At 42.9% G+C, this 19,935-nt stretch overlaps 1 protein-coding gene and 1 long non-coding RNA gene across 2 annotated transcripts; both read right to left on the bottom strand.

Moving 5' to 3' along the window:
* Window positions 1–2,238: 2,238 nt before the first annotated feature.
* Window positions 2,239–7,980, bottom strand: LOC120321188. The gene is made up of 3 exons (XR_005560778.1): window positions 7,728–7,980; window positions 7,546–7,667; window positions 2,239–5,652 (listed from the first exon to the last, which is right to left on the bottom strand). It is a non-coding gene; the product is annotated as an uncharacterized LOC120321188 (long non-coding RNA).
* A 2,771-nt stretch (window positions 7,981–10,751) lies between these two features.
* LOC6529714 (transcription factor MafB) lies at window positions 10,752–14,334 on the bottom strand. The gene has a single exon (XM_002090671.4). The coding sequence runs from the start codon at window positions 13,805–13,807 to the stop codon at window positions 12,278–12,280; it is 1,530 nt and encodes a 509-aa protein (XP_002090707.3). The 5' UTR covers window positions 13,808–14,334; the 3' UTR covers window positions 10,752–12,277.
* Window positions 14,335–19,935: the final 5,601 nt, after the last annotated feature.

The raw sequence follows: 19,935 nt of genomic DNA, 5'->3' as shown, positions 1-19,935 counted from the left end.
ATGAATTGTAATAGATTTAGATATGAATCAGACATATGTACGGATAGAGGGCTACCGAGGGACCTCCAAGAAAGGTTTGGTAAGTTGAAAGGAGCAGCCCCAGCGTAAAAGCCATGAATATGGTTGACGAAACCGCTTTCTTTGAATGACATTGAAGAAAATTGCAAAAATATTCTTTAAAATTACACAAAGGGAAATATTAATTTTCCATTTGATGGAGAATGGGAATAATACAATTTAAGCCAAATGAACTGGCCGCTTCAGTGGAAAGTCGCACACAGATAGCGAGCGACGAAGAGTTTAAAGTTTCCGCCGGTGAAGAGTGTTGAAAAATTCTTTACCAGATTGCGCGTATCAAATTCGACACCCAGCAAAGTTTTTGGAGTCTCCTGGCCCTTTTTTGCCATTATAAATTATATGGCACTTGCCACGTGTCGTTGATTTGTACGAGCGAAGTGTGAAATATTCCGGAAAGGACTCTATAATATTCCCTGCCCTCCAGACGTCAATCTGCCCAACCGTGAAATATTCTTCGCTCCTTAACTTGGCACGAAAAAATTTAATTCGTGCGGAAATTCAACCAATTTAAAAGGAACACACACGACCAGCCGGGCACGCCCTCTTTTCTCGGTTCTGACTTCATTGTATCCCTTTTTTCTTCGACTTGCCAAGGAAGGGCGAACTGCTTAATCCGTTTTATTGTGGTAATAAAACTACGATACAAATTGTTTGAATGGGATTGAACAACATTTGAATTGAGCATGAAATGATGCCGGTTCCTTGACTGCTGCTTGGTCTTTCTGCATCGACTGCTTCCATGATTTCAAGTCGATATTTATGGATTTTTTGTGCCTCATTTTGGGGTTCATTTAGAAGGCAATGTTAAAGTCTTGTCTTGAATGGTTCCTTAAGTGGTTTGCTCTTGTGTTTTAACTCAGGTGTTTAATTTTTTGAGTCTAGATTTTATTTAAGGAAATATTAAAGCTTACAGACTGAAATAATAGATAATTTGGGTCTGCAATCTTGAAGCGCTATAAAATTGTAAAACTCTGCTCTCTAAGGTTAAATTCGAGCCGACTCCCATAAGTATGCTACAAAATATTCCTAGTAAAATCCCATTTATTTTGTTGATCAAATATTTTTGCATCATATTTCACATCGTTGCCGTTGATAAACAGTTCATAAAACTATACTTTTAATTACCAGGCTCCAGGGGATTACTGGCATAGTAATATGCAAATATATGCTACATTGTGCTCACTACTAAGGAGTTTATACCCAATAAAACTGCCGGAAGAAACAAGGTCAAACCGGCAGCCTCGTGGGTGATGGTCACTGGACCTGGTCAATGGGGATTTAATCTACATGTTTATGGCTATTTGCGTTTTGACCTCCGCCAAGTCGACACCATTTGAGAGATAAGCCATAATTTGATTAAGCCGGCCACCTTCCCACCCAGATATGTGTTTATTCTCGCCCCTGCACCCCTTTTTGTGTTAAGTGAATAAAAATATGTAAAAGCATAACTCAAACCGGGTCCACAAAGGGACCACAAAGGGTGGTGTGACCAGGACTTAGGCGCATCACCAGAGGGCTCTTGGCCGTAAAACCCCGGGCGTAAACTGCGGTCAGCTTGACCAGGCATGTGTGAGCGGCCTTGTTTAACCAGCGATTATGGAAATGGTCCCTTGCTCCCAAAGATTCGCTCGACCAGATAGCTCGAATGACACGTAGCCGGGGCTGGACACCATCGCAGCAGAGAGCCGGGAAAAGGACACCAGGACACCAGCAAGGACCCGCATGAAGGGCGGACACCCTCTAAAAAATATTTGTTCACACATGTGGGCGGCGTTGGGTGGCGAAAGCCACATTTACTGCAGTCACGTGTGAGATTCTTTTTTCTCTGTGTGCTGCCCTTCCCCCAAGGACATAAATTGCACTTTCTGAGAGATGTTTGTGCACTGAAAGTTGTTTGGTGAGCTAGTTAGATAAAAAATGGTTAAAACAGAAAAGTAATTTTAGTCATTAAAATAGTGCTGCCTTTTCTTAAATTTGTGGCTTAAAATGTGGTTTATAAAATTCCTAACATTGACTAATCAAATCGTAAGATACGAAATGCCTGCATATTTTACTTTGATTCATTTTCTGATAGCTGTTTTTTCTGAGTGCAATTGTGTACTTCCACTTTTTCCCTCAGCGCTATTTAAACTAAATCAAGTCCCTGTATATATCAGCGTCAAATTGGCAAGCCAAAGTTTCGAGTCTCGACCCCAACGGATGAAACATAAAAATAATCATAAACGTTTATCACATGGCTAGCGGACAATGCAAAGGATACGGAAGGCGGTGCAACAAGAAGGGACTTGGTGGAAAGGATACCGACATTTGGAGTCCCACAAAGGGAACCAGTAAGGAAGACGGAACGTGATGTTTGGTCGCATGCAGTTAGGGATTCGATGTGGGTCACATCCTCACCAGGTTGACCGGAAAACTGATTGAGAATTTTACGGGGTTGTACGCAAAAGGGAAATATCAAATTTCCAAAGGACTGAGAATTAAAGTGATACATGTAATATTCATAATAGAAAGTTTTTAAGTATACTGTAGGTATAACAGTTAAAAATGAAAGAAAAACAAACACATTACTATGTTATCCCTTTTTAACTATTTATCTCTTGGATCCTGGGACAATATCCTTTTCAGAAACAAGATTCAGTGTTAACCACCAGCCAACCCCAACAGCCAAAATCTGCAATTTCAAAAGCCGAAATTGCACTTAAGTGACTTTCAACTGGCAACTTCCGCTTTGCATTCGCCATCGAGACATTGGCAGTCAGCAAATCACGTCACATCACATAATTTCCCACCACATGTGGGTGCTTTCAAAGGGGCATGTGTCAACATTGTTGGCGAAACAATGAGCACTTAACAAGCCAGAAGCAACCGTGAATTCACCTTTTCACACACGAAGTCCAATCTGAGTGCTGCTTGTGAAACCGCATGTGAAAAGTCTCCTTTGGGCCAGCAATTAAATTTGGCCAGAACGAAAGGGCCGCCGACCGACTAGCACCCACCCAGTAAATGAGGGTCATTACGCCGGCCAGTTCCCGGTCGGCTCATCGATGGGTATTCCCATGTATGTACTTTCTGCACGGAGACATTGTTGTTCTCCTGCTGGATGTGTGCTAATCTCTTAATGCGTTTAGCGCACATTTCTATTTGCTTAATGAATTGTTACCGAATACATTCATTACCGAATACATACAGCCGACTTGCTGCTATTCATTTATTCACTGCGCCGGGTCATTTGTCGACGTTTGTCTTTTGATTTAGAACGGTTGGGGTTTGGCTTGGAATCGAAATCGGAATTTGGATTGGGATTGGATATGGGTATGGGTACTGGTACGGGTTTATTCCGATATCGAACGGTGTGGAAAAGTGGAAAGCGGGTCAAAGGGGGGGTCAAAAGGGGATTGGGAGTGTGGAGAAGTTGGTGGCAGAAGTTGGCCATTGGGGCAGCTCAATTAGGTTGATTGCTCGGCGTGCTGCATGGTCATGGTCAAGTTCCCTTTTGGTCCAAACAAAGAGTGCACAAAGAGTGAAAAACAAATAAATTTGATATGTTATCCTATTTATCTATAATTCTGTTTACGTAGATACAATAATTCCTTAGGTATATTAAAAATGGTTATCTCCCAATATTTGAGTCAGATTCATTCATTCTTTTAGCATGCTGTTTGGCCATGACTGCACTCAATATTCCCCAAGTCCACTTTTAAATCATATAAATATGTTTATGGATCCATAGATATGGCAATTAATATCCTCAAGTAAACCATATAATTTCCATAGACAAGTTTTGAAAGAATACTTTTGGAAAACAATGTACATACGCCTCGATTACCTCCACCCACATATGTACATACATACATCCTCCCCGAAAAGCGATTTCCATTTCAAGATCACGCTCCACTAAACAGGAAGGAGGACCAAAATAGCCAAATCGAAATCAGCAAGTGACTTACTTTGGCCCTCAGTTCTTGTGTAGCTTTTAACTGCCGCCACAACATCTATCTATAAACAATAATTTTATTACCCCAGTCGAAGGGGGGCGGGGGTGATGTGAGCGATATGCAGCGATTGGCTACGGCATAAATTACAATCAAAATGAATTGATATGCGTGTTAATAATGGGGAGCCGGGCACAGAGGAAGGCAGACAGGAACGAAACAGGAACAGGAAGTAGTCAGCTCGGCAGCCACCACGGAATGGCGGCATTTCGATTTTACGCTTTTATGATTTCCCGGATTCCGGGCGGCGGGGAGGGGGAAATCCATGCGGGGGGGCATGGGGAAAACTGTGTGCGTCTGAGTCTACGGGCCTCTTAATTAATAAGCCTGGCCAGAAGTTGTGTGTGTTTGTTGGCTAAATATTTGTCCTGGCATAAATTAAACCAAAATGTGCGGCCAGGTACAGTCGCACCCGAAACACTCAAGCGTCGATAACACAAAGAGGAAGAGTGAGAGAGAGAGAGAGGGGCGAGAGGTGGACAATCGAGATATTCAGCTGCAGATTGTATAATTATCGAGGCGGTCTTAATGGCAGTGTAATTCAATATTAATTAAATCATCAAATTGCATTTACAGCCGTCGACGAGAACAATAAATAAATTAAGCGGCGAATTGACGGAATGCTGATCCCTGCAATTGATTCAGTTTTTTCCTCCTCGAGTCGAGTTTATTGCCAAATCAGCAGTTTCAATTTTGCGCAAAAGTTTTTTGGTTTCAATCAGTTTTTAAGTTGCTTGCTCTGATAACAATATGTTGGCGAAAAACGCAAATTGATTTATTTAACAAAAAATATATAAATTGTTTTGCAACCTCATTATGAGCGCATGTCGCGCGTGCAATTTGTTGTAGTTGTGGGCATTCGCAGTGAAAGAGCTCTACTTGAAGTCGCTATTTTGCAAAGCAAATCAAATTTGTTGTTATTATTGTTAATTTTTTTTATTTTAGTTTTCCGCCTTGGGTTCATCGACCGACAGCTTCGACCTCAGAATGCTGACACGAGCGGTTGAAAGTTCCCCCTCATACGCCTCGTGTTGCAATCTCCGGTATAATTCACTTTTTTCTTTATTTATGCATTTTTTTCTAATCAGCACTAATCAAGTACTATACGACTAAAGCGATACGTTTTCGTGAGTAAATTACTCCCAGGAAAACTATATACGATCGTCGCCGATATATCAATGCTTAATTACTATCACCGCGAGGCCAAAATGCATTTTAGTTTTGTTAAAATGGTAGCTCTGGTAAACCAACTCTTTGCTATTTAAGCAGCTGATCTAGAGATCCTTAATCATAAATTATATCACTGAGCATCATAAGTCATCGTAACATAATAACATATAATTTACAGGAACATAATTTAAGGAATACCCATAATCAAATTCAGAATATTACCCTGTTGAATTCAGCACCCGATCGCCGATCACAAGATCCCATTGCACTTGTCTGACTTTTGTAATGTCTTTGGATATCACTTATACGTTTAAATATCTATATGTACATATACGAACATACGATCGGAACGTGAGGAAAGCCGTTGTTTATGTTCCCACGGTTGTTGCACCATTTCGAGGTAACTGAGAGTCTACAAATAATCAGAACATTATTTAAATATCAGTGTTTACAAGACGAGATGCATAATAACAGTATGAGTGCATATAATGTTTTATATTTTATTCTAGTTGGTATTACATTGAGTTAGTTTTGAAACCATCCGACAGCTCATTGTATATATGAGATTATGTGGTTCCAGGAATAGTCGCCATGAGACCCCATCTTCTAGGACTCTACATCTATATGGGGTCTAGGTCCAAAACACTCTTATCAAGAGCTGTGGTTTATCTTTGCTGCATTCCATGCGAGATTCCAGGAACCTCATAAAGTATAAATATGCATATCCGATCTTAAGCCGTGTAGAAGTGTACTCATTACTCATCTGGCTTTTAGCGGTTTTACTTTGTTTGTCTTTTTGCATAAGCCAGTGCAACAAAAAATGAATACGAACAAAACAATCAAAGTGCCGAATCGGCGGAAAGAAAACACCCGGCTCGGAGCGAAGAAAAAACAATAATACCAAAAGAATATAATACACCGAATGAAAAGCGAAAAGCAAAACTTAATGGAGGCAAAAACAATTTGGATGCACCTGTGTCGCCAGCACTACCTGTTTCTTGCCATTCGGATCTAGATTGAGGCGACGGCGGGGCATTTGCCAACTGGCTCAACCTTCTGCAAAACCCACAGCTCACCGAAGGTTGCCCCAGAATAGTTTCGCCCATCTTCCAACCCAACCCAATCCAAACCGAAAGCCACCAAAGCTAGCATTCGAATAGTGGACACCGCAGCTCGCTTTTTTGGGCCAAAATCAAATTCAACCAATTTGTAATGGCCCGGAGTCGCAGGCGAAGGCAAATGTCTTCATTTGCTTTATGCTACGGGCTCGCCCTCCTCCACTTGCCTCTTTTTATGGGCCACAGCCAATGAACCGGACAGGCATCATGCAGGGCCACACAAATGGACGCACACCAAGCGCCCTAAAAAACCTACCTTCACACCGAAGGCCCAAGTGCTCTATCTTATTGGTCAGAAAATTGAGGTATTATGGCTTTTATAGTAACTGTGTATGCTTCATGGTAGTTGCGAGATTAAAAGTTGATTTATACAGATATGAAACATCGAGTATATCAGCAGTCATTCTACCTACTCTTAACCATACCCATCTAGGATTATGTATTCAAGTCTAACTCATCAGTTGAAGTACAACTCGTACTTAATTCCATCTTAGCTTCTACTGATTTGTATATAGTTCATATAACCCTTAGCTAGGGTAGAAGAAAACGAAAAATCCGAAATGTGATTTAATTTATTATTACAAACGTTAAAGGACTCGAAGTCGTCCATGTCCATAGAAACTAGGAACTTGGAGCATTGGAGCGGGGTGCAAAGCGATTTACGGCAGGACATCAATACCACTGAGAGCAGAGGAACGCGGGGCCTGGCAAATGAGTTCCATTTATATCATTGGTCATTACGGAAATTATGCGACGCCGAAGCATTTCAAGCCCGAGTCCTGGCCACGGAAGCGGTATAAAACGATAAAGATACATTGCGAACGGATGTGCCAGTATGAAAATCGCCCCGGGGACATTCGATGGATAGGGCTGCATGGCCAAGGATGTGCGGCTGCTGCTGGAGGAGATTGGACGTGGGCAGGGGATGATACTGAACTGACACTGACCATTCACCAGGCGGCCGGGGTGAAGTCGTAAAAAACAGCCAAAGCAGCCAGCGCATCAATAAAAAACGCAAGACAATGGACCCAGTTCGATGGGATGAGAGGAGCGCCCTCCATGCAGAAAAGGAAGGATTTTTACAAGATGCCAGCTCACAGATTAGAAATGGGAGGAATACAGTGAGGAAAGGAGGTGACAGATGGATATTAAATTTACGAAATTTGTACGAAATTGGTGCGACTTACTCATAGTTCTTATGCGTGTAAAAACTAAGATAGGAAGAAAGAGAGGTTTGGAGAAACCGAAACAAATCCTCATGCTGAATTTTCGATTTACTAAGGTGGATAGTTATACGGAAGAAATAGCACTGGAAAAGTAGAGCCTTAATTATTTTATCGTTAAATTCCTTAAATTCATAGTGTCTCACCCCCTTGGAAACCCACACACATCAATGATTGATAGGATTTGGTCGAAAACTTTTTGGCACTTGTCCTTCCTCGCGATAAATTTCCCTTTTCGGTCGCTGCCAAATCGAGATTTACGAGCATATTTTGGTGAAAAACTTTCGAGGACCCAACAAAACGACAACTAATGAGCTCCTGGAGGACTTGGTCGCCGCTCTTCATTAGGCTAATGAGCAGAGTGACGCCGCAAACTGCTGGAAAGCTAATGTGTTAACATTTACGATTTAAGGTTAAAGTCAGATCGGAAACTAGGAACAAAACACACCCTATTCCCCACCGTTCAATGTCAACGCTACGTGTTTGGCATGCAAACCCAGAGAAAGGCGGAAAATCGGGTAGACCGGAGTAAAAGTAAAATGCACGAGGAAGCCCCCCAATCATCCGGCCATGCGATTACATGTGTGAACTATCGATTGAATTAAGACCAGCCGGAGCAGATGGGGGCGTATGCGAGCCACTTAAGCGTGTCGCTCGACGTCGCTTCGTCCTCGTCATCGTCCTCGTCCACTTGAGAAGCATCATAAAAAACGCACCACCCCGCACACCAGATAGGCCAGGAGATATTCCGCACGCCACACCATCGTCCAATCCCATCGCTACACTGAGGGAAATCCGGCGTCTCTTTAATCCCACGCTTGCATTTAATTGAGTTCCTAAAACTCAGATATGTGTTCGGATTTTTAAACAAAACGTTTAATACAGTAAAATAATTATAAAATAATCCTCTTGCTTGTCATATTAAAATCATTATTCCCTGCGAATACATATGCCATTTGTCATGACTATAGATTTCAGACCCATGTAAGAAAATTAATCTTTAAGTTTTAGATGATTTTGATTTTCTGACTTTTCGACCTTCTTTCATACATACATACATATTACACACATATTTTTCACTCTAACTCATATCCCCTTTTTCGCAGTGTACGTCTCATCAAAGCCGTCACACGTCGCAGTGCAGGCATAAAAAGAGTGTCCCGAATGCACGGCATAATCAAGCGGTGTGTGTGAGTGTGTGTGTGTGGACCATAATAATGTTGACAATCATCCCAGTTGTCCGAGATGGGTTTTACTTTGGGTTTGGTATCTGCCCCTAAGCACTGATTATGCCCAAGATGAACTTAGCCCATGGCCATGACAATTTACCGATTGTCATTGCCGTGTCTATAAATTTCATTTGACAAGATGCTGGGCACTCAACGGCTCTTCCCGAAACCCCAGTCCTCAGCTCATCCACTCTTGACATCCACTCAAGCTGCCTGCTCCCAGGACTCCCAGGACTTCGCTCGTGTCAGCCCTCCGGCAGGGAATGTGAATGGGAGTCGGCGGAGGAGGAGCTGGGGGCAAGGAGACTGTCTGTCGCCGGCGATTTGCATCAGAATTTCATAATTATTGTTTAATCTGCACTTGAAGCCGAATCCCGAAATGTCGCAGACCTCAAGAGAAATGGGAGCAGGAATCGCTATCGGATTGGTTGTGAGCCAAAAGGTCTGAGTGTGCGCTCAATGAAAGTGACAAAATAGTGGTTGGGAAATATTAAAAACATAATATAGCTTTGTTCCACTCAGACAAGACTAGAGAAGTAATTCCAGACAGAGCCAATAATGTATTTCAACAAGAAAGAGTATATAAATAAATAAAAGTTCCTTTTAAAAAAGATAAATATTCTGTGCCTTTATTTAAAAGCAATGTTTAGTTATTTACTACCTTATATTATCAAGCTTTGAATAATTTTCATAAGAATTATTTATTTTGTGAATCTGAATCAAAGTCTTTTCCGTCTTACAGTCTTGATTCTTGTTTCCAATTTCGGCTACAGTTATTTCCATTTTATTGCATGCTCGGAAAAAAGCGAAATTTGACACTTCCTGCTGGTGGAAAAATAAACTAGAAAAAATAAGTAAAGGCAAAATAAGTCAAAGAAAAAAGTCCACTTGACTTGATGGCGATCGCCATCCGAATTTCATCAAAAACTCTTGCGCAACTATTCGATCGAGTGGTTTGGTCTGGTTACATAAACTCCTAAGAGATTCGGGTTCTTGGTAGGGCAGGAAACTCATATAATCAAAATAAAAATAATAAATTCAAGTCCAGATTCTGGAAATAGCGTCGCGGGCGACACCGCAAGAAGTGAAATCAAAATGGAAAAGAAAACAAACAGGCTAAAAGAACCGATTTTTATAAGGGATTTATTTCAGGCAAGGCGGCTTGGAAATGCAGATATGGCCCTCTGATTATTGCCGAATTACGCCGCCCCAACTGAAAGCTCGACTGCTCCAAAGTATCTTTCTTTTAGGGGCCGGCAGATGGCGATTGATCTGATGCTGATCTCCATGTTGACGATTGTAATCCAATGCTGCACTTCGGCTGGAGCTCATACTCCTCCAGTGCTCCTGCATGCGCCGTTACGCGACCCAAGTTTGTTGACAGAAGTTATCGGAGCCCGGAGGGATCGAAGTGTTTATTTTGATTCTTAAACTGTTGCCCGCGGTGGTCGGCATCGCTGGACGCCCATTTATCCATGCCGACAGACCACACAGAGAATCCACTTCTCGGAAAGCGTCGAGATGAGACCCCAAATCTATGATGCAAGCTGAGACCTACTCGGTAGCTTCTAAAGCCCAGATATGAATGTGGCCTGAGACATAATGGAATACATCATGACATAATGGAGTACTATGAAAAACTGCATTCTTAGACTTGCGAATGTTCAAATTATCAATCAGTTAAAGTACTTCATTAAGATCACTCTATGAATCCGTATGATTATTTATTTAATGATGCAATAGCTACTTTTAATAGCTAATTCAGTAAAAATGTTACACTGAATCTGAAATCGAACGCCTACTAGCAAGATTACAAACCTGAAGAAACCATTTTCGTTGTTTGAAAATCTAAACTTATTCTTTTAATTCGGTTTCCGAAGTAATTGTATTCAAAGTATGCGCTGGAAAGGAAATGAGCAAAAACGTACGCACTTTGGTTTATTAATTAATTTAGATTTATTTATTACTAAATTGTTTTATGCACACTTATCAACTACTCACAATTGTTTTTAGTTAGTAATTAATCTTTAATTTTCCGGCTCATTATTCGTGTGCTTCTTGTTTCACAAAGACAGAAATCTGAATCCATTCAAAATATCTTAAATTTACAGAACCTTTGTCTTTATCCGTAAGTGTGTGGGTGTATGTACATTATTTTCCATCATCGTCTTCAGTGCTCATTACATTGTATAGGACTTGTTTGTTAGTTTACTTCAGTTGAGTTTTGTTCTTCGGTTCGATCCAGTTTCACTTTATACATCGGTTCTTTCAGTTTGCGGTGTTTAATCGTAATACAACCTTTAGTTTTATCAGATGTATTGCTACTGAAGGGTTGGAGTTTTGAGGGGGTGTGGCTAAAACGGAAACGGAAAGGGACTACGGAAGGGGAACGAAAGGGAAAGGGAAACGCGGCCTCTAGAACAACTATCGCATCTATGATATTATAATTCGCTTCTGCTTCGCTTAATACTAGTAGAGAAACTAAGGCTAGAACTAATCAACAAATAAGCGTGTGTTACTAACTCGTACTTTGTAATAATGTAGCGATTGATAATCAGAAGCTGCTAGTTATTTTACCTTTTTGTTTTTGTTTCATGGGTTTATACAATGTTTGTCCTTTATACATACGAGCTCCAATTAGTTTTATTTATAATTGATCTTTGCCTTAGTCAGGCTGATAATCAGCAAAAGTTCCATCCAAACGCGCACTCTCTCTCACTTTCCTTTCTCATCTATCATCTCATCTATCTCAATCTCTGTCGATCACTTTCCAAGTTCTCAAACTGATATTCATCGGAATTTATTGTCGCAATCAGAATAATGGCGAATTAAACGCTCGATAAGCCCCAATAAAAATTGTATTGTAACTAAGTTCAACCGAATTCCTCGAAAACCGACTAATTTTTCAGCATTATTGATTAAATGGAAATGTTTTTAAATTAATGAGGGAACATGTGCTTAATGTATTGACTTAATGTTATCTAAATCGCTTGAATAAATATCAACAGTGGTGGTAATGGGAATGCACTTCTCTTGAAAATCAAACCTAATTATTAAATTAAATTTAGGAATACACAGAAATAGGTATAAGCTTACAATAACGCTTGGTTTAACATAAATCATTTTGAATGTATAACAAACAGAATTTCAATTCTGACACTTAATCCTTTGGAAACGTTTTAACAAACACCTTTTGGAAAACATGTTCTTTCGAGTGGAGACTATTTGGAAAACATTCTTGAAATAGCAAAAATTTACTTTACATTGAGTGTAGGAAAAGCTCTTGGAAATGACAAACTCTTTGGGAAGTACCTTAAGCTCGGAACGATTTCTACTTAGTTGACCAGCTGCTGGGAATTCCACTGTGGACCGCGATGCTGGAGATGGAGTTGCTGATGGTGCTGCTGCTGCGAGGTGGAAGATGAGGATGCGGATGCGGAAGAGCCGCTGGCCACTGCCAACTGGCGTCAGAGGTAGAACTCCGGAGAGCTTTGGCTATCGCCGCCGGCGGATGCACCTCCTGCACCGCCCACCCCACTTGCCGCTCGCTGCAGACGCTGCATGAGGGCATCCCGCTCCTGGCAGACCCTCGAGTACTCCAGCTTCAGGCGGTGCAGATCCTGGTTGAGCACCCGGTTGGCCTTCTCTAGCTCGTGGCGCTGATGGAGTCGCTTTGACCGGCAGTTCTGGGCATAGCCGCGATTCTTCAGAGTGCGTCGCTTCTGCTTCAGACGCACTACCTCCTCCCGTGGGCATCCATGGAGTCGCTTGTTCAGCTCCCGCACCGTCAACGTGGTCAGCATGTCGTCGTTGAGGCAATCCTCCAACGTGGCATTGCTGTAGGCACCCGAACAGGTTCTGGGCGACATGTTGTTCGAGGATCTGGTTGAGCTGGCGGAGAGTGGGCGGCAGGGTTGGAGGGCAGCCCGTGTGATGACGCATGATCCGCCACCCACGCTGCCGGGTCCACCGCTCCCGCTTCCACTGCCTCCTCCGCCCCCGCTGCTGCCACTCCCGTTGCTGGGCACTTGGGGCAGACAAGTGGGCGTCAGGGATCCCGAAGCACTGCCGTACGAATTTGAATGCATGTTGATGGGCGTCAGTTCCAGATTGTGGAAGTGGTGGTGATGGGGATGCGGGTACTTGCTCTGCTGCAGCATCACCTGGTGGGGATGACCGCCGTGTCCATGCGGATGATGCTGCGCCTGCATCAACGGCTGTCCATGATGGTGGTGATGAGCTGCCGCGGCCTGCAAGGCGTAGTCCCGCTGCCTGTCCCACTCCTCCGCCTCCTCCTGGGAGCCCGGATAGGGCAAAGGTCGCAGATCCAGCGGCTGCTGGTCCGCCCGGATCGAGTTGGTCAGCCACATCATGTCGTGGCTCAGTCCGGCACTCACCGACGCTGCTCCGGCAGAGGCAGCTGCTGCGGCGGCGGCGGAGGCGGATACGGAACTTCCCGCTGTCCTGGCATAGTGGTGTGCGTAAGTCTGAGCCGGACAGCTGCTGCTGCCCGTGGGCGAGCCCACTACGGGTGGCGTTTCCGGCGGAGTTGAGGGCACTCCGCCCGGCACACCCGCTCCCGAAGATGTGTTCACCAGAATCGCCTGTCCGGGCAGCGGACCATACTGCTCTGGTGGCGGAGAGAGCGGTTGCAGGCGCCGTTCATCCATGTGCCACTGGTGATGGCCGGAGAAAGACCTCAACTTTATGTGCGGCGACGGAGAGACTTCGACTGCTCCGGCGGGTTCTGGTCCGGACAGAGGCAGCGAGTCCGGCTCATCGTCCGGATTCGTGGGATCGCCGTGAATCGTCGTCCATTTAACCGCCACCGGCTGCGGTGGACTGTGATCCTCGCGCTTCACATGGCCGAGGGCCGTCACCTGGGACGCGGTGCCGGCTCCGTGCGCCTGGCCAGCTCCATTTCCGCCCACCTCCAGGTGGTGCAGATCGAACTCCTGCACGTACGTGTCGTTTATGGTGGGATCTTCCATTTTCATTGGATCGACCAGGGACCGGAGAGGGTCGAGTACGGGTTTCACATGCAAGGGTGTGTCCGTGGTGATTGGTGGGTGGTGGTGGTAGTGGTAGAGGGTGGTCTCGAAGGTCAACTACGCGATCGGGGTCACGGAACCAGACACTGGCGCTTTTGGCCTGAGGTTCAGCTTAGTTTTATCTTGTTCTCTGGATTTAGATTACGTTTTTTAGGGTTTACCCCAGAATCTTTCAGTTATGTACTGAATTACTTTAGTGTTTATTTGGTTGGCGGTTTATTTATTTTCGTTGTAAGAGATTGGCTTAATTATTTATGCTTTTATTCAAGCGATCACTTTCCGCACTTTAGGGCTTAATTCGTTTATAAGCACGCTCTCTTTCCAATTTTGCTCACTAATTTCGCGAACGCGCTTTTCGCGTCCAATGTGAAAGAGTTAACGGTGGCGACTGAACTCCGGGTCCGGTTCAACTACGGCCGGACTGAATCTGACTCTGACTGGAGGGTGGCTCTGCTCTGGAAGCTCTGCTCTGGATGCTCTGCAACGCAACGCGCGCACACCCATTCCCATTCCCATACACATTCACATAGCACACCCACACATACCCATTCCTTTTCCCAACAGCCGACAAACAAAACGACTTGCCAAAACCAAAAAGCCGAGCAGCACAACAACAACCAAACCCGAGCTCGAACGCCATTCGCTGATGGCTTTTTACTGCGAGGGAACTCCTGCTGGAAACGTGGAAATGTCAGTTCCAGTGGCAGGAAAGGGGCGGAAGGGCGTTGTACTTGTAGTTGTTGTTGGTGCTTTCGCCGGTTGCTGCTCTCGCGCACAACAAAAACAGTCGCGCCGGGAAAGCTTCGTAGATTCGGTGCACTGTACAGTGGGATGGAAAATAGCAAATACTTGTATGCATGTATAAAATATTTATATTTCCGAATTTGTACAACTTTTATGAACATGAACAATTTTAGTATGTGTTTAAAGTTTTTAATTATTAAAATATTGAGTATTATTGTTAAGTATTATAGAAACTTAGCAAGTGGTTGGTCAAATAATTGAAATCACCAATAACACATAGGTTGATGAAGTTGACAGTCTACCAAAACTGCACTTTAACCGGTGCAGTGACTCATAATTGAATTACTTTTATTTTACGAACATTTGAAAACATATATTATATACTTACAATTTATTTAATGTTTAAATTTTGTAACATTTAGCAATAAGTAATAGAAAGTTAAGGTATCTTTTTGTTAAGGAAATGCTTAATAGCAAACCCTTGACCACTGTGCAGGAGCTCTGGGGTTCCACTTTGTTGGTGGTGGAATGGCAAGCGTTGGTGTGGCTGCTCGGTTTATTTTGGCAGAGCTCTTGAAGTAGGCGTTTTGAATTGCTCCATGGCATAAAAAATGGCACACATAGATACACAGACACACCTTATGCTGTCGTCGGCTCCGCCCACTTTGCCACTGTGTGCGTGTGTGTGTGTTGGTGTGGCTCTCCCAATTTGCGAATGTGTTGGTGTCTGAATATTTATGAGCAACTACCACGGAAATTCCCACATAGCCCCATTTGCCGATTTCCAGTCTCATTTGGCTGGCCATCGCCACAAGCAGTCGGAGATGGATGTACCCATATGTACATATATCCATATAGGAAAGTATGTGCAGGAGTGTGTCGCACAAACACAGGCAGATCCAAATCCATATCCACATCCACGTCCACTGTTCCATTTTCCAGTGCATAAGTCAATGGGAGATGTTTTAGCCGAGATAAGTCGCTCGATTTGTTTTGGCTCGTATATAATACACTGCCCCCTCCATGGGCATGTGTGTGTTTGCTTTGGCCAAAGGATTCCATGGTGCACAGGTGCATTTTTATGCTGAGCCAGCGGAAATAGAGTACAGACCTAAGGAGCCTCCGCCGGCCCAACTTGGACACGGGGTGCTCTTGTTTTACTTTAATTTGGTCCCCTTTTTCTGGTTTTGTGTTTTGAGCAAATGTTTTGTCTTCGCTGGCCAAACAGATTGCTCTGATGTAATATTGTTGCGAGATATCGAAAGGCTTTCGCTTTGTTTGTGCAACAAGTTCTGGGTCGTCAGAGAAGGTGGGCAGTATGTGGGACTACTATGCCTATTCACCTTTCATATTGAAAGATTCCTAAAAATACTTTTTGGTTAATTATTTGGCAAAAGATTCGTGGAACCTAAAGCCACAGAGGTAGCGATTTTAAGAAGCCCAGATGCTAACTTATGAAAAGCTGTTTGAAATGATTTCTGCCATTCTAAATTGTTATTTTGCTTTAATATATGATGTTTTTAATATTATGGCTTATTGCTTATTATTATAATAGCTTTAACACTATTAGTTTTTGGAAAAGATAACCATTGTTGAGGAAACAATTATTTTTTTAATATTTTGTAGTCTTTAACCGATGAGTTAGCATCTATAATATGTATGTTTTTCTATTACGCATATGTTTTATAAATATTTAATGGAAGTGTTTTACGATTTGTGGTTCAAACTTCTTCTATTCGCCAGTGGAAAATTTCAATAAACTCCTTCCCCCAGAGAACTATTCCGTATTTGGTTAGCATGCGAGCCGCAAAAGTGACCACAAAACTTTATTCCACTTGCTGCGACAACTGGCCCTTGTTGCCGAATCCACCTCCCACCTCCCCCTTGACATTCTGGGCACACCCATTCTCCACGCAATTGTTGTGTCGAAAGGAATCGGCAAGGGGCGGAAGATGGCATAAAACAGGACTCTTCGAGCCAGCAGCCCCTCTGCCAGCAGGAAAAACATAAAACAAAATCAAATCAACTGCTGTGGGTGGGAAGAGCGGGGGGAAAAGCAGAGGGAAATGAGAGGGTGGGGAGGGGGGTGCTGGGCTTCATTGAAGCTTGTCAAAATTAAATTGAACACAATCGAATTATCCTCTGTATGCTCCATTTGGTTGTCTGTGCTGATTTCCAGTAGATGCGGGGATTGGGGTTGTTCACCAGACAAGGATGAAAAATCGACGGTAGAAAGAGACAGCGCGACGGTCAGGCAGTAGCAGCACTTAAGCATATTAAAAGGGTTAAAGGTGTGCAAATATTTACCTGCGGCCAATTAAAAATATTGTTAATAATCAACTGCGAGTCCAGAGCAGTCAGTTCGCAGTGGAGTTCGGGAGTTTAAGCCACGTGTTGGCAAACTTTTCGGTATTCTTATTTGCACCCCAAGCCTGAAAGTATGCAATGATACAGATATTACAGATGGGAAAAATATAGTCCTGCAGAAACAAGGGTGTTGGGATCAGAAAGATCCCAATAGTACTCATGTAGCAAAAGTTTGTCTAAATTTAACATATTTTAGAAATGCTTATTGTTTATTAGTTCTCATTCGATCCGCGTCCTTTTTTCCTGTTTCCCTTATTTTACAAAAGGGAGTTTTCGATTCCACAGGTATGCCACAGTCGTGTTACTTTGATTTTATAGCTCTCATTTGCATCCGTTCCGAACTTCGAGGGGCTTCGATTGTCAACTGAAGCTGAATCCAAGTGCAAATATTTGTACGCGATTCCTTTCAATTGCATTTCAATTGTTGCCGCTGACGATGATGTGTATGTGGATGTCAATAATGATATCCTCCCGCATCGAGTGAACGCATTTGACAATGTTTATTACGCCGGATTAGGCAGCATTACAACCTACTGGGGAAAAGGCGCTCCAGCATGGTCGCCACTCCGCCACCCCGCCACCCCGTCATCAGGCCATGTGGTGATGTGATTGATTGTACCCGACAGTCCATCCCCATCTCCCCGGAATCCCGCAGATCATCGCCTCAAGTGCACTTTAAGCACGAAGTAAAGTCGTGTTTTATCACAAGCGACTCCCGGTAAATCTACAGAAAATCGATTTTGAAAAAGCAAATAACGTTGACATGTTCACCACAATTTACCTTCCGTACCCCAGTGGAAACCACCCACCACCTCCTTTTTAGCCACAGGTCTCAGTGCACATCTCAGCGGGAGTTGAACTCCATTGGGGGTCGCCTTTGTGCCACACAATGATTTTTACCCGATGTATGCTCCTACTTTTCCAATATAGTATCAATTCCTTGTGACAGGGGATCGAGAACAAGACAGTCAATTTGTACACCAATGTGCACCAATTTTAGTTTTAGGATGGGAGCTTAGAGCATTATGTTTAAAAGTAGTTATGATTCAGAAACCCTAATCATATATTGGTAATATCATGTTATCTTTAAACATCTTCGTTAGTTAATTGTTAGGAAATCAGATTTCCAATATATAAAAAACGATAATCATATTTAATAGTTAAATATTTCTCACAGAAAAAACAAACATATTCGCCCAAAAATCCTAAAAATAAACTTTACATTTTTGCCAAGGGTTATTTACTTTTATTTCTAGAAGATACACTTCTCATCTTTATAAAATAAAGACATCAATTTTATTGAAAATTTTAAATCAATCAAAAACTCCATTAAAGCTTTTAACAAATAAAACATGATTTAATGGTTAGCTTTATGAAATTCAAATTTTGCTTTTCAAAATAATCCTTAACACAAAATTTCCCAACGTGATGTTTCAATATCTCATAATCAGATATAATTTCCATTGGCACACTCAGTTGGCAACCGGTAGTGCAAAGTAAATAAATTTCACAACCATTTATCACTTGGGAGGTCCTTGCCGAGCAAACATGCTTCGTCCTGCGGCAGGACCTGTGGTAATCGGTGTCTGTGGCAACAGGGCCATAAAGATCCACCATTTATGCGGCGTACACCTTCGCCTCGGGCCCGGAATCGTCGTCTTCTGGAGTCAACAAATTGACAGCGAATATTTCAATTATTCTGCCCTGGTCCTTATTTATGGAAATCCCCCAAGACCGAAAAATCCCAATAATCCCCACTTCGCGGGGCATTGGTAAAATGACCCCCGTTCAGCCCAGTTTATGTTTGTTTACAAATCGCTGGACATAATTTATTTGCTCCCATTGTTTTGCTTTAAGCCTGGAATCTGCCTGCCAATCGCCGCGTGATAAACTGCCTTCAGTGATAAGGAAACCGAAACAGGGTGTGAGTGAGGGGTTGATTTGGTCGGGGTCACCCTTGCCAGCTCATTAGGAAGCAATTATCCGTTTAGGGTTGCAAACATACCTCCTGGGAGAGAGGGAAAAATTGAAGGTCAGGTACACTGTCAACGGATGTCAACGGATGTCAACTACTGTCACTTTGACACTGCCTTCGGTGACAGTTGACAGCCGGGGAACGCCCTCAAATGTGTCGCCTGGATAATATGGCCAATTTCGGAAGTGAGCTGTAGATGAGTACGAAATGGGGAAGTTCTTTGGGGGATTTTACTGTCTGCATGTCCACAGAATAATAAATCGGAGGTTATTTCAAGAGTAAATTTAGTTCAGTGCATACTAATAGGAGAGATGGACAATAAGCTATTATGGATCGAACAATTACCTATAAGTGCTTATTTAAAAGTTAATTATTCTAGCGCACTAAGTGGTAACAAATGGATCCTGATGCACGTTAGCTCAGTTAAAAATTCATTTTCCTTAGTTACTGGTCAGCAAGATGTATTTTCCATCGTCCCGGAATGATATATGTATAGATCAAAATCCCAAAGATATTGGCTACTCAAAAGACAACACATGTTGGAGAAGGCGAATCCTTTGCCCTTCTGACCGCCTTCTTTGTTTTTCAATAAAACTCGAATAAATTCAGTTTGCAAGCCATAAATTATGTCCAGTTCGGTTTCGCCTCACACACGTGTTGCCAGAAGCCAAAATGCCAAAAAGCCAACTAATAATGCGCATTGGTCGTGCCCCCAAAAGTAGGCTATGCGATGTGTGTTTTTTGTCCGAATGTTTTCTCCGTTCTGACTGCCACTGTGTTACTGTCCCCCCCATAAATATTTGCGCAATAAATTTTTTAATCTTGTCGCTTTAATCGCACAAATGTCGCTGTCCTTTATACGCACCCACACAGCTGTCCAGCACGCACACAGATTATGGCCAGCCCCCACCCCAATTCAGCCACATACACATAATGCCAACCTAGACCCCCGGTAGCACCGAAATCAATTTCACTATCGTTGACCAGA

This window comes from Drosophila yakuba, chromosome 2R (assembly GCF_016746365.2).
Source record: "Drosophila yakuba strain Tai18E2 chromosome 2R, Prin_Dyak_Tai18E2_2.1, whole genome shotgun sequence".
In the NCBI taxonomy this organism is placed as follows: domain Eukaryota; kingdom Metazoa; phylum Arthropoda; class Insecta; order Diptera; family Drosophilidae; genus Drosophila; species Drosophila yakuba.
Note: the sequence above shows the minus strand (reverse complement) of the source record. Positions and strands in the feature narration are given on the sequence as shown.

What these genes read in the sequence shown, in the direction of transcription:
- LOC6529714 (XM_002090671.4), bottom strand. Translation starts at nt 13,807, where the DNA reads ATGAAAATGGAAGATCCCACCATAAACGACACGTACGTGCAGGAGTTC.